Source organism: Lepidothrix coronata, unplaced genomic scaffold (genome assembly GCF_001604755.1).
Source record: "Lepidothrix coronata isolate B3197 unplaced genomic scaffold, Lepidothrix_coronata-1.0 Scaffold12, whole genome shotgun sequence".
Classification (NCBI taxonomy): domain Eukaryota; kingdom Metazoa; phylum Chordata; class Aves; order Passeriformes; family Pipridae; genus Lepidothrix; species Lepidothrix coronata.
The window spans coordinates 3,241,721-3,255,822 of record NW_016690192.1 but is presented as its reverse complement, the minus strand read 5'-3'; the positions used below and the strand labels follow the sequence as shown (position 1 = coordinate 3,255,822).

The 14,102-nt window shown below is 43.0% G+C and overlaps 3 protein-coding genes across 5 annotated transcripts in view; 2 read left to right on the top strand and 1 right to left on the bottom strand.

Moving 5' to 3' along the window:
* HSPB11 (heat shock protein family B (small) member 11) overlaps positions 1 to 1,843 on the top strand; it is a 2,811-nt gene extending 968 nt beyond the window's left edge. Inside the window, exons 2-5 of the mRNA XM_017805715.1 lie at positions 89 to 195; positions 493 to 561; positions 1,088 to 1,131; positions 1,623 to 1,843. Of these exons, the coding sequence (XP_017661204.1) occupies positions 89 to 195; positions 493 to 561; positions 1,088 to 1,131; positions 1,623 to 1,730 (328 nt within the window). The 3' untranslated portion in view covers positions 1,731 to 1,843. The remainder of the gene's footprint in view (positions 1 to 88; positions 196 to 492; positions 562 to 1,087; positions 1,132 to 1,622) is intronic.
* A 459-nt stretch (positions 1,844 to 2,302) lies between these two features.
* DIO1 (deiodinase, iodothyronine type I) lies at positions 2,303 to 6,352 on the bottom strand. 2 transcript variants are annotated; one of them, XR_001873271.1, is made up of 4 exons: positions 5,946 to 6,352; positions 4,423 to 4,562; positions 3,469 to 3,668; positions 2,303 to 2,998 (listed from the first exon to the last, which is right to left on the bottom strand). XR_001873271.1 is itself a non-coding variant. In XM_017805714.1 (4 exons), the coding sequence occupies exons 1-4, from the start codon at positions 6,274 to 6,276 to the stop codon at positions 2,933 to 2,935; spliced, it is 741 nt and encodes a 246-aa protein (XP_017661203.1). In that variant the 5' UTR covers positions 6,277 to 6,350; the 3' UTR covers positions 2,303 to 2,932. The 2 variants fall into 2 exon arrangements, 1 of the variants encoding a protein (XP_017661203.1); XM_017805714.1 differs by having other exon boundaries at positions 4,419 to 4,562; positions 5,946 to 6,350.
* A 1,155-nt stretch (positions 6,353 to 7,507) lies between these two features.
* On the top strand, positions 7,508 to 13,946 carry YIPF1 (Yip1 domain family member 1). 2 transcript variants are annotated; one of them, XM_017805750.1, is made up of 10 exons: positions 7,508 to 7,569; positions 7,787 to 7,860; positions 8,529 to 8,662; positions 9,238 to 9,318; positions 9,423 to 9,510; positions 9,628 to 9,744; positions 10,705 to 10,871; positions 11,453 to 11,635; positions 12,549 to 12,643; positions 13,617 to 13,946. In XM_017805750.1, exons 2-9 carry the CDS (start codon positions 7,830 to 7,832, stop codon positions 12,636 to 12,638), a joined length of 891 nt encoding a protein of 296 aa, XP_017661239.1. In that variant the 5' UTR covers positions 7,508 to 7,569; positions 7,787 to 7,829; the 3' UTR covers positions 12,639 to 12,643; positions 13,617 to 13,946. The 2 variants fall into 2 exon arrangements, with proteins under 2 accessions (XP_017661239.1, XP_017661238.1); XM_017805749.1 differs by having other exon boundaries at positions 8,499 to 8,662.
* The last annotated feature ends 156 nt before the right edge of the window (positions 13,947 to 14,102 follow it).

The window sequence follows — 14,102 nt, the reverse complement described above, 5'->3', positions numbered from 1 at the left end:
CCCTCCATATTTTTCTGTGATTAATTTTTTTCAAGATGGTTAGAGATGGAAAGGTGCAGGTGAGGGTTTTGTCCCGCTGTCTTCACAGGAATTCTGAAACATTTTGGACGACGACAGGCATGTTCCCACAGGAATTCATTATTGGTTTTCCCAAATGTGTGAAAATCAGCAAAGTCGCAATCCAGTGTTATTTGGGTAAGACTTTGTGTCTTGCAGTAGGTAAAATGTGCTATATTAAAATGTGTGTCTGTGCCTTTATGAAAAATATCACAGTAGTGTCATGATCTGTAAGTAGCCACTTTTTAACAGATCCATTAAGATTTAACTTCACAAAGGAATCATCTGTCACGTCCAAACCCTCCATAGGTTAGAGGAAGAATGGATTAGTTAGTGCTTTTGAAGTGCTTTGTGGATGAAAAGTGATGGAATAAATATCATTATCAATAAGGAATCGGAACTTGTTTTGATATCTCAAATTTATATGTGTTTTAGTGCGGACCTTAAGGATTGAAAGAAGTGTATCTAAAGACCCTGTGGGTTTTGAACAGTGCATTGAAAAAGGTAGGGCTCTGAAGAAACGGATTTTGTGGGAATGTTTGTCTTTTTCAATTATTTTAACCCCACATCTATTTGCTGAGTAAAGTGTAGCTTGATGATTATTTTATTCGACATTAATGTAATAGTCATGTTTAAGTGAATTTTATGAACACTGCTGGTGTCTGTAGCTGTTTGGAAAATAAAATGCTGTATAAGGGCTAAAAGCACTACTTGTGCACTTTATGTTCCAAAAATTAAAAACAGGCTTACATAGTATAATAGAGTGCCATTTCCTGCATTGTTTGGGGTTTTTAGTGCCTCTTGAGTGACATTTTATAACCCAGCATAATGAGTAGGATATATATACACGCTGGGATATTGCAAAAAAGTATTTATTCTCTTAAATCACCTTGTAAAAATAAAAAAGAACTATTTCTATACGCAGTGTAAATTCATAGTCCTTAAATTCACTTGAACTCTGAGTCCAGTGAAAACTTTTCACAGCATTTCACATTATTCTTCATTATCTGCTTTAAAATATGTTTTCTAGATTTGCAGCACACAGAAGGACAGCTCCAAATGGAAGAATTTCCAGTGAGTATTTATGGTGTACATCAGTAGTGGTTCATGAAATGGGATGTCTGGACTAAGTGGGGAGAATCTATAAAAAAAACAAACATCTTTATTCACAATTATTTGCTCAGTTGGTGTTAGAGAGAGGAATTTGTGGATCAAGGTATGAAATTGCATTTCCCAGCTGCTCCTTTGTAGATTATGGTATGAAATTGCACCTGCCTAGTGCTCCCAACTATGTGGAGGGCCCTTTCCAGAAGTGTGGCAATCTTCCCTCCTTCAATTGTTGCCTTTAAAAGGCTGTAGAATTCAGGAGTGATGAGGCTTTTTTGAATTGCTGTCATCTGAAGAAACTCTGAAGCTGGCTAGATGTTGTTAAAGAGCTTGATTTATGTGCAATTGGAAGACAGGCATGGAAGTGTCTAGATCCTTCTGTCTAACAAACTTCTGCAAACGTTTGGTAGTTTTGTCACCACAGAGAATGCAATAACATTTTTTTATTCCTTCTGCAGCTTCCTGAGTTCCAGGCCACTTACTTGCGTTTCATCATCAAATCTGCCTTTGATCATTTTGTGTCAGTGCACCGGGTGATGGCAGAGGGCACAGCAGAAAATGCTTAAGTCCAGCTTAAATTTGGACCTCCATTCTTTTGTACTGAAGTGACATCTTGATAGCTGTATTGCAGAGAATGTTTATTATTAGAACCCTGTATTAAAGTGTTTTTTTGAAGGTATGGCTGCAGTATGTATTCCCTGCTGGTGTAATGTATGGAATAGGATAGAATAAAATCATTTAGGTTGAAAAAGACTGTTAAGATCAAGTCCAACCACAATGCCATGCTCTTGTTAATTGTAATAACAGCTTTCTTATTTTATAACCTAAACTGTCAGTTTAGAACACTTGAGCATAACTGAGTCCATTTAAATTAGTATACTTATATCAGGCTTTCCTAATATATGAATTAAAACTCAATTTCCTGTAAAATGTTTCCCTTACACTATGAATAGAAAAGAAAGCATTAAGTACTTAAATGGGAGGTACTACTTCCTACTGTCTAGCAAGTCCTTCAAAAGTCCATAAACTGGTAACTTTCTCATCAGCTCAAGGATGAATATAAACTGCTAATGCTGAGAAATAACCGGGGGGGGAGAGGGGCAGGCTGGGGAAGGAAATAATGTGAAGACATATGAAGTGCTCTGATAGACTTTTAATAATTGTAGATCAATCCCTTGTTTCTATAAATATTTTCTAGAATCAGGTCACAGCCGTCAGTGCTTTATGCTGTGGCCGCCATAACAAATATTCATGGAAACAAGTGGAGATGGAGATTGCCTTGCTCAGAAGCCTCCTGAAGTCAGTAAAAGTGTGTGTTTAGGAAGAGTTGTATGTATACAAGAGAAAGAGAACCTTAGTAATGTTGAATCAGTTGCTTTGCATGCCAGAAGACTCTTGCAGGAGTCAGCACCCCTGAAGTTTATCCTGCAGGATAGTCCTTACACCTGTAAATGTTGGTTTCCAGTCCTTACAAATATAAGTGTTGGTATGAGAGCTCAATGGACCCAGCTACCACATTACTGCTTGTGGTATAAGTGGAGTAAGATACTACAGAGCAGTAGTTGGGGTTGTAATGATGACACTTGAAAGCCTCTGGACAAACACATAATGAACCCCATTACTGATGGCTCTTTAGATGCACATAAAATATTCCTTTTCTTGTTATCTCTTGTTATTTTTAAATTCTTTTTTTTCTTTACAGTTATGTCTGTGAGAAATTGTTCTTGAACTTCTTTATCCAGCCTTTACTCTGAATCCTCTTCTTTTTCTATTTCAGCTTTTCCAGGATGGCACGTATTTCCTGGGGGTGGTAATTCCAAGGCCCAAATCCTCCCTGCAAAGGCAATAAAATGACACAGTGATATTCAAGCAGACAGAGCAGAAGTCCTTTGGAGCACAGCAGCTGCACCAGAACTGTGGGCAGGTGTGCTTGGGCTCCCTTTGCCCTGCAGCCATCGCTGGGAGATGGTGTATGCACAGGTTGCACCCTGCTGTGTCACTGGGACAGTGCCAATGTCTGCATCCTGGAGCTGGAAAGTGTTCCTGGATCTCTCAGCTTAGATGTACCTAGGGTTACTAGTGAGCCAAAAGATAAATATTTGAGCAAGACTGAGGTGTACATCAAATATGTACATTTTAAAGGCCCAGGGTAGTTTTGATGGATCTTTATTTCTCTCCATAGTTACAGTGAATCGTGAAATTTTTAGCTCTCAAACTGAATTAAATAAATGTAAGGCGGTCTCAAATTATTTTGGAATTTAAAAATCTTAGCATATTGTGCTCATTATTACTGATACTTTTTACCTTGTAGATAACTTTCCCTCCTTGAAGCAGATACAGTCGTTCTGGCAGCGCAGCGTATTTTGAGCTGCTCAGGTTTTCCATAGTGTCTAAAACCACTGGACATAAAGGATTATTTTTCTGAAGAAATTGTGCTGCAATTTTTCGATCTTCAAGGCTTCTGTGATTTTTAATAACAACGTTGTTTTTAAAAGCCCATCCATCTAAAACAAATGAGAAAGGGATTTAGCAAAGAGCACTTTGAATGGGTGCAAGGCAGAGATGTACTGCGTGTGTGTCATATCCCAAAACTGGGTTAAAAAATCCTGCAGTTTACTTCTAACACGAAAGCTTGCCATGAAATGAAAGCCCACCTCAGAGTATGGGATCACTAGAGCTTTTCAAATAAGTGGTCCTAAGATTTATTTCTTTTTCTTTAATTTCAGCAAACTCTCTTTTACCCTTGCCCTGGATTCAGAAATATTTTTTATATTTTTAGGTGAAATTTTCCCACATAAATCAACCCTGGAAAGATACAAAGTGGGGAACATATATCCTGTTGGAGTCTGCATCCTGTTCTTGAGACATGTTAAAAATGAATCTTCTTTTTTTTAAAACATATAACATGCTGGCATTGCACACCTAACCTTCGTTCTACGAAATGTCTTTTCTTCCACTTTCTAAAAGGAGCTGTACTAGCACTGAGAGGAAGTTTTGTAAAGGTGTTAACTATGTCCTTCACCTTCACAGAGCTGAGTGTTCAGCAGGAGTAACTCTGTGTAAAGTGTGTGAGTAGAATCTTTGGAGAATTACAGACACAAAGTCGTGCCTGAGATGTGGTGGTGCCACTTTTGATTTGAGAAAGGTATTTTTCCCATTTGAAGCTCCCTCCTTTGCTCTAACACATTTTCTTCCTAAAGGGAATGACACATATGAAGCTGCTTTTGGCATCAGCTGTGCCGTTTGTGCTGTACCTACTGCATGAGCTTCCTCAATGTAGATGATAAGGAAATCTGCTACTGAGCCAAAATCTTTGATGAGCTTGTTGAACTCATCAAATTTTAGCATAAATGAAGGTCAGGTGCAACTTCCAAAATTCAGGATTAAAGGACGGTTATCTGGGGGGAAAAAAAAAAAGGACATTTTGTGGTTAAATCAGGAAGGGAGGAAGGCAGAATTAAATGCATACACAGAGATTCCTGGACAACACTTATCCCATAACCTCCTTTGGTCATTAAAATCAGCAGCACAACGTCTACATCTACATAAAACAGGCATAAAGATGCTTTCTTTTCCTTGGCTCTGACTTGTGCTGCATCCAGCAACGAGTTCAACTGAGGGGACCCTTTCCAGCTTCTCTTTTCCTCATCACAAGAGTCAATTCTCAAGTTACCGATGTTTTGGGATGGGGAACTGGCATAGAGCGTGTAGCACAGCCTCCCTGGGATCCTTAGTACAGAGCAACTGCAATACTAAACATGGCCCATCTGCAAGGTTTTCCAAGGATAGTGGTTCAGGATGGCCATGAAGCACAGTGCCCTAGTGCCTTTTCCTGGACCTGTTGGACATGTCCTGATTTTTTTCAGAGGTGTCAGTTCAAGCTGAGCTGAGGTGAAGCTGCAGACTTTTCAGTGATGCATCACAAGCTTTAATGCTTTCCATGTATTTCTGTAATTTCCTGTCCAAACAGAACCCTGGTTATATATTATTTATTAAACTAATGTTACACCAGCCACTTGCAAAAGTGTCTGCAGTTGCTTACAAATTAACAGTATGTGCCACAGGTGTTGGCATCTGTTTGCAAGTCCTTGATTTAAGAGAACTTGCAGGATTTTTAAGCAGCTCTTTTAGTCTGGTTATGCTAAATTACATGAAATTTGTTCAAGACCTTCCTTCTGGCTGGGTTTAACTTCAAAAGTGGCTGCTAACATAGATTCACATCCTGAAGAATTTAATAGAAGTGTACCTTCCTGTAGATGCTGTGTATTCCTTTCCAAACTTGCATCTCATTTTCTACATAAATATCTGTATATAATTAGAAAAGCAGAGAGAGAAGGATGTAATCCCTCCCATGGGGATGGAGGCTGCAGCTTAATGATTAATTCCACATTCTACAGAGATCTCAGTGGGAGGCAGTGGACAAAGTACAAAGCAGCTACTTCTGCTTTTATTTCCAGCCACCTTGGATCTGGAAAAACCCACCCTGTGCTTTCTAGGGTTTAGACTGGCTGAGGGAGCTGGTGTGGGATCTTCTGTACCAACAGGGAACAACAGCCAACACTCCTGAATCACTGCTCATGGTTCAGTTCTGGGCCTTCTCTCCCTAAAACAAATTATTATCTTGGTTTTCAGTAAAAGGTGTTTCCAGGCAAAGCCAGCTCTTGCAAAAGGTTCACAAGTACCAAAAGGTTCTGGTGCCAGATGCCTGTCCCTGTTCCCTCAGCATCCCTCATTTATGGTCTCAGCATAGCAAACCCATCTGACATGGCTCAATTACTGACCTCCCATGAAATCCAAGAGGTGACGAACTTCTCCACTGAGGGTCACCACCGGTGTGTTGGGAGCAGGGTGTCCCTCGAAGGCTTCATCTTCCAGCCTCCTCCACTTCACCTTCAGCACAAAGAGCAAATACTTGAAGCTGAAAAAAGTCGGACCCCAGTTTTCATAGCTGAACTTTGGATTCTTGTTCATTCTGCTCTTTTCGCCCAGTTTTAGGATGTATCTTTTCATGGCATTGGGAAACAGTATCATCAGTGTTTTGCCAACAACAACAGACAGAGTAACCTGCAGAAGAATCAGGGTTTTCTGTAGGAACACCTTGATGCTGAACATTGTGTTGGAGAAGATCTGGCTGCTCCCGATGGGAACACAGCAGAGATGGGGGCAAAGGTGGAGGGGGAGGAAAATGTTCACGTGTTTAGTTGAATTTCTGCCTTCCCTTGCACACTCTCTGCACTTCAGCCTCTGCATGAGGGAGGAGCCCACCAGCAGCGCTCCCTCCAAATGATGCACCAAAGGCATCATTTGCAGCAAAGGGTGGATGTGTTGTGCTCACTGCAGAGGGGTGAGGTTTATTGACAAATATGTAGCATATTTCACTACTGAAAGGCATTGATGTTCTCCTTGAATTCCGGACTAAAGACTAAGATTCTGATGCTCATGGCCTTGAGGTGATGCAGGTGCTGTGCAAACAGTTCCCCCTGCTCTGCCTGCTCCAGGGCTTCGCCACACACCAGGGTTTGACACTTTGGGGCTTGAAGGATAAAAAAAAGTAGATATATCCCCATATATATAATATCCAGTTCTGGGGTCCCCAGCTCAGGAAAGACATGGAGCTGTTGTAGTGAGTCCAGAAGAAGCCACCAAGGTGATGAGAGGGATGGTGCACCTCTGCTATAAGGAAAGGCTGAGAGAACTGGGATTGTTGAACCTGGAGAAAAGAAGGCTTCAAGGTGACATAATTGAGGCCTTCCAGTATCTGAAGGAGCCTACAAGAAAGATGGAGAGAGCCTGTTTACTGCCTGGAGTGACAGGACAAGGGAAAATGGCTTCCCCCTGACAGCAGGTTTAGACTAGATATTAGGAAAAAATTCTTCCCTGTGAGGGTGGTGAGGCCCTGGCACAGGTTGCCCCGAGCAGCTGTGGCTGCCCCATCCCTGGAAGTGTTCAAGGCCAGGCTGGACGGGGCTTGGAGCAACCTGGTCTAGTGGAAGGTGTCCCTGCCCATGGCAGAGGATTTGCAAATTTGCAACTGGATGAGTTTTAAGATCCCTTCCCATGCAAACCACTCTGTGATTCTATGATAAAAATGTAAATTATCCCAGTATGTGATGTCCACTTGTAACAGACTGAACAAACATCTGATTACACACAGCCCGTGTACGAGCTCACGGACTCAGCAGACGCCGCCACGCGCGGGCCCTTTAAGGGGGCGGCCGGAGGCGCACCCGGAAGCGCCGTGCGGGTTCTGATTGGCCGGCGCCGGGCGCGGCCGCGACGGGGCGGTTGCGCTCCGAGGGGCGGGGGCGCGGAGGGGCCCGGCGGGGCCGCTGATTGGCCGGCGCGGCGCGGCGGCCGCGGCGCCTTTAAGGGCGCGGAGCGGGGCTGGTGCGGGGTCTGGCGGAGGTGCGGGGGTGCCCCGGCCGGGGGGCGTGGGGGATGCCAGGGCTGCCCCGGTGTGGGGCTGCGGGGGTGACCCGGTGTGGGGGTGCCCCGGGCCGGGGGGCGCGGGGGACATGGGCGGGCGGGAGCAGCGTGGGGGCGCGGCCGCGGTGACAACGGCGTTGGCACAGGGCAGGGCGCGGGACTCGCCCGGCCCAGCGCTGCCCCTGTGCCCTTGCAGGAGGGTCGAGCCCCGGGGAGCGGATCCCCACGCAGGCGGATGAATGGCGGCGGCGGACGACCTCAAATTCCAAGGTAAAGGCGGTGTCGCAGGTGCGGGCGCGGGGTTGGGGCCCGGCTGGGGGAGCCGCCTGGCGCTGGAGGCTTTGGGAGCGGTTCTGGGCGTTCTCTGAGTAGAAGCGCCCTTGGGAGTTTTGCAGGTGGTGAATTTTCTTGGGTGGAATTGTGCTGCTGGCGAGCTAAAAATTGTAACGGGGTTGACTGGAATCACTGACTGATAGATATCCTTCGTGGTAAAAAGTGAAAGCTGGAAACGGGTAGAGCACTCTGTAACCTGGGAAGGGCCGTGGTTTTGGACTTCCTTAACTGTTGATAGAAAAATTCATGTCAGTTTTTGGAGAATATTAAAATCACGCAGCTTCCCCCTGCCCTTGCAGGGAGCTGATGGCAGGGAGGGAAGGAAGGCTCCGGTGGTGCCAGTGTGTCATCCTGCAGGCAGATTGGCAGGAAAGGCAGCCTCACACTTCATTGACTAAGTAAATGTTCAGCTTGATCTGTATCAGTTTGGGCTCTGAGAAACAGATCATATCTGACATGCCCTAAGCTAGTGATTATCCTGTCTCAGGGTCCTAATGTGGGGTTTTGAGCCACGAGAACAGAAATTTTAGTATCTTGATCGATCATCGCCTGTCTTGTAATGTACTTGTTTGCAGAATTTGACGATGCAGCTAATTTGCTTGCAGCAAATCCTGATGCCACCACCATAAGCATTGATGAGCCAGTCGAAATCCCCAAGAACCAGCACAGCCGCCAGCAGGAGCCAGGGAGGGAAGAGGATGATGAGTTACTGGGGACCGACGACTCCGATAAAACAGAGGTAATGCTCAGTCCTGCAAGAGGGATGGAGAGGGACTTTTTACAAGAACACGTAGTGACAGGACAAGGGAGAATGGATTCAAACTGGCAATAGGTTTAGATTAGATACTAGAAAGAAATTTTTCCCTGGGAGGGTGGTGAGTTCTTGGCACAGGTTGCTCAGAGAAGCTGTGGCTGCCCCATCTCTGGAAGTGTTCAAAGCCAGGTTGGACGGGGCTTGGAGCAACCTGGTCTAGTGGAAGATGTCCCAGCCCATGCAGGGGGTTGAAATGAAATGAGCTTCAAGGTCCCTTGTGATGCTGATTAAGGCATGTGTTACAAATGATGTAGCAGGAGGTGGCATCAGGCTGTTCTTTAGAACCCCAGGCCAGATTCTGCTTGCAGGGAGATAAGACTAGTTGCTGACAAGTATTAAATAGGGAAAGGGAAACCATTAAATAATTCCTAGGAAGCACCACCCTGTTAAATGTGGGTTTTGTTTGGGTACAGAAGTCATGTAACTACTGTGTAAATGAGCTAGTAATGCATAAATTGCTTGCTTGTAACATTTTCCATGTTGCCTTTCCCACCATACAGCTGCTTGCAGGACAGAAGAAAAGTGCCCCTTTCTGGACGTTTGAGTACTACCAGACCTTCTTCGATGTGGACACGTACCAGGTTAATACACTGTTCCAGAGGAGAACTTGTCTGAACTATGCCTTAGCCATTGAGGTTTTTTTCTTTCTTGTATTTTTAGTCAGACAAGTCTGTATGTTTTATAGGTCCTGGACAGAATCAAAGGCTCAGTGTTCCCAGTGCCAGGGAAGAACTTTGTAAGGCTGTACATCCGCAGCAATCCTGACCTTTATGGTACGTATGAGGTGTTATCTTCTGTACTAAATATTTCGAGTTTGTATTTCTTTTTACTTGCTAGCCTTGAAAAGCAAGAGGGCAGAAGAGGTATTATTGAACTTGTTCCCTTTTCAGGTCCGTTTTGGATATGTGCCACACTCGTCTTCACCATTGCTGTTAGTGGCAATCTCTCGAATTTCTTCATCCATCTGGGCAAACCCACATACCACTATGTGCCCGAGTTCAGAAAAGGTTTGTAAGTGGTCGTTTGTGGGTTTGGATTTTTGGTTTTGGATGTTTGGTTTTGGTTTTGTTTTTTTATGTGCCAATGAAGTAAACAGGTCCCAGCTTTGATTTAGCAGAGTCTTTTGATTTATTGCTGTCTTTAAATTTTTAGAGATGTGAAACAAGTCCTTAAGTGGGCTGTGACTGGCATAAATTAGTACAGGGTTTTAGTAGAGCAAGCAGGAGTAATTAGAGCAGTTATTTTCTAGCCTTAGTGGATGTCCCCTTGTACAGAGTGAAAGCCCAGCAGTGGCTACAGTGGTGCTTTTGTAGGTGCCTCTCTGGATCTGTGGCCTCCTAGGAACCTGCAGACCTCAGGCAGAAAATTACTAAATTAATTACCCATATCACCTACTGAAGGCTGGAAATTGTTACTGTCTGGTAAACTCAAAAATAAGCTAAAGGTGCTCAACTGATCTGTGCCCCAAAGAACTCAAGAGTGAGGAGGCAGTTTGTCTATATCTGTCTTTGTATTACAAAGAAGGCTGCTGTCCCTGAAAAGGAACAGAGCTTCTGTTTGTTTCCAAAATCCATAGTGTACTTGGAAGAACATTGCCACTAGGGAATGCAGTCACTTGAATAATTTCAGATTTGACACTAGCTGTTAGTAGCTGAATTTCTGTTTTTAAATAAGCTTTTCTTTCCTCCATAGCTCTGTAACTGACAGCATTTCGTACACAGGAGTAATAAATTGAAAATACGAAGGGAATACTTTTTCAAGTTTTACTTTTAAACTAAGTTCAAGTGCTGGCAAAGTAGTGGGTGTAAACTAGATGTAAATGCAAAGTTCTTTGTTTATTAATAATTCAGACTTTGTTTTGAAAGTAACTTCACAGGTATGTTTCTAGTTTTCAGGCTGAATGCTTCTACATCTTTGATTCTGTCTGGATTCTAAGCAGGACATTAAACCTTTTGTTGTATTTCCAGTGTCCATAGCAGCAACAACGATTTATGCATATGCTTGGCTTGTTCCCCTTGCTCTCTGGGGATTCCTGATGTGGAGGAACAGCAAGGTTATGAACATTGTCTCCTACTCGTTCCTGGAGATAGTGTGTGTATATGGCTACTCCCTCTTCATTTACATTCCCACAGCGGTAAGTATGGCTAGAGTGCTCCCTTACATGTCCTGGTTGAGAAAATTTGTTGGTTTTTATTATATTGTTGATATTAGTCAAAATCTTGGGGACTGGGCAAGTCCTCTGCTCTTTTTGTTGAAGTTTATTTAGTGTAAAGATGTCTTGTGCATGCTGGAAAAGCCCAGAACAGGTCATTGCCCCAGAGGCAACAAATTCAAGTAAGATGCTGCTGGTGAGCCTGGCAGACAGCCCGAGGCAGCCTCAGGAATTGGGATGTGTGCGTCCCCAGGGAACAGACATCAGTGTGCAGGATGGCTCCAAGGACAAGTTTCCCTGGCAGGGACTGTTCTGGGCCACTCTGGCAAGGGAAAGGCCTTGGTGGGAGTGCCTTAACTCAGGGGACACACTCTTGTCATGTCTGGGAGTAAAGCTCATCACTGCTGTTATTCTTTTCTCAAATAAAGAAATGTCAGATAAGGCGTGAGTTAATTTGTGCACAAAATGGCTGAAAGTGATGAAATGTCACAGAACAGTGCTTTAAATAAATGAATCCCTATTTCACGCAGCCTCTTGGACAATCCTTTTCCTCCCTTTTGCAGATTTTGTGGATCATTCCACAGAAAGTGGTGCGCTGGGTGCTGGTGGTGTTCTCCCTGTGCCTGTCAGGGTCTGTTTTGGTGATGACCTTCTGGCCCGCTGTCCGAGATGACAACCGGAGGATTGCACTGGCCACCGTGGGCACCATCCTTCTGCTCCATGCCCTGCTGGCTGTTGGCTGTTTGGTAGGACATTGCCTTCCTTTTCCCTAAATTGTTATTTCCTGGGACTGGTGACATGTTCTGGTACAGGGAAGGAGGGGTTGGCTGGCTGGTGGAAAACCTTTGATTATAGTACTTGTGAAAAACCTCCAAAGTAAAAACTCCAATTATTTTAAACGTAGCAAAAAGTGATGCCAATCTGACCCTGACAGTGCTGGTAATAAATTCAATAATCAATTACAGAATGCTAGAATATCTCAAGTTGGAAGGGACCCATCAGGATAATCAAGTCCAACTCTCACAAAACAGTTTTGAATTTACCTGGGATTCATCATAATTTAATGCAAAGCATTAATCTCTATACTATCCAGTTGCAGTTTATTTCAAAGAATACTATGCTTAGTCCTTTAAAATGATTAAATGTTCAGTATAAAGTGTGTGCTTATGAGTTTTTTAGCAGGTTTATGTTTTCATACACAAACCTTAGTGTGTTACAAAACAGAAGACCCTGATGCCACTGAAATACACAATTGTGAATACTTAAATTATTTGTCTCTTCAGTGCAGTGGGTAGAAAGGTATCATCCAGGCTTTGTTTCTGTTTCCCCTAGCTTCCAGATTATATAGATTTGATTCCCCACAGTGTGCACGGGGATGACAGCAAAACACATCTGTTCTTAGATGTGCAATCAAATCCTTTCCAGTACAGGTCTTTTTCAAAGGCCTTGGCTGCTAATGGTTATATTTAAAAGTACAGTTTAGAGCACCATTTTAATTGACTTTCTACTTTGATAAAAACAGAAAAAGATCCAAATGTGTCATTTCAGTGCTGTGTTTGTACCTTGTGAACAGTGGGTGTGGAAAGAAAGGGCTGGGATGACACAGCACTATTTGTTTCTCTCTAAACAGTCTTTTTCTCTTCTGTAATAATACTGTAGGCATACTTTTTTGATGCCCCCGAACTTGATTTTCCTGCACCTATTATCCCTGCTCACAATGGAACAACAGTAACAACAAAGAGTCACTAAGTAAGGTAAGAATCCAATCAAAACTTTTTTTCTGTAATCACCACAGACATCTTGAAACTTTTCCCCATCACTGTGGTTGAGTGAAAAAGGGTTTAACAGACCAATTTTGCCAAATGGGGTGTATATATAGATACCATTTATGAACTTTGTTTCAGTTGTAAGTTTTAAGTATAGACACAAAAACTGAAAAGACTCTGAGGAACAGAGATGTGTTATGTTTCTTCGCCAAGAAACACACATTTAAATAAATAATCAGTCCCAGAGGTCATGTTAAGGATTTTCCCCCCCCTCAATCACTTACAAAACCCCAAAGCATTTATTTCAATTTATTCTGCACAAATAAAACTTAAGCAATAAACAGTTATATTCCTGGTTTTCTTTCATTTTAATGTAAAAAGGAAGTTGGATTTTTTTTTTCCCCTTGATGCAACAGTGTTTCAGAGCAGCAGCCGTGAGCGTGGGGACATCTTTGTAGGCTCTGGGCAGGGCGGACTCGGAGCCTGAGCCATCCCTATGGACTGCATTACTTGTGTGGGATAGTTTGAGGGTTTGCTTCCTGGTAGCTGGGAGTGCTGCCAGCAGCAGATGACATTTGAATTCTGTTGGATAATTCTGTGGAGCAAGTCCAGGAAAAGGCTAATAAACATGCAGAGGCCAGGGCTCTGTGAGCCACAAGTGTGTATGTGGAAATTAGAGTTATTTTCTGAATAAAAGCTATATTAGATTTAAAAGAAATAAAAATAAAAATAAATAATGGCTAAATATGCCTAGCAAAAGTGGTAATGAAAAATGACACAATCCAATCTCGCAGGTCAATTTTAGTGGCTTTTCCTCCTGCAAGATCAGTTTCTCATCCCAGGTGCCTAATAAGAATCAATACGACAGTAATGAATTTTAGTATTTAGATCTAAATGTGTGCCTTATTGTGTCCTCTGGTGACGAGCTGAAATATTCATGGGAGTTATTTGTCTCTTTCAGATTACAATGCTGGTTTCTCCATCTGTACAGTAATTTTATTTTAGATTTATTTTTTGCTGAAGACAATGGAAACTGCAAGAATGGGGGATGTTTTCTGTAGCAGAACAGACAGCGATGTCCCATGGACATACGGACATCCCCATGCTCACTGGAGACACTGGTTCCATGAGCAGAGCAAACCATTGATCACAATCTATGACATAAGGGATTTTTTTGTTTGTTTGGGTATTTTTTTGTTTGTTTTGTGTTGTTGTTTTTTTTGTTTTTTTTTTTTAATTCGGTCTACATTTGCCATGCTATTTGCCTCTCAATAAAGTGTTTTGAAGGCGATTTGAGATTTGTATTTTGTCCATGAGGCTCTAAAACTGTGGGAAGGGTTTAGTAAGGGGTGTGGCAGAGCTGTGACAGGATTGAACGCCCTTGAGGCGAGCCCGTGCCGCCACTGAGGCTTTCAAAGTGTTACTAAACCGACTCAATGTGGACTAA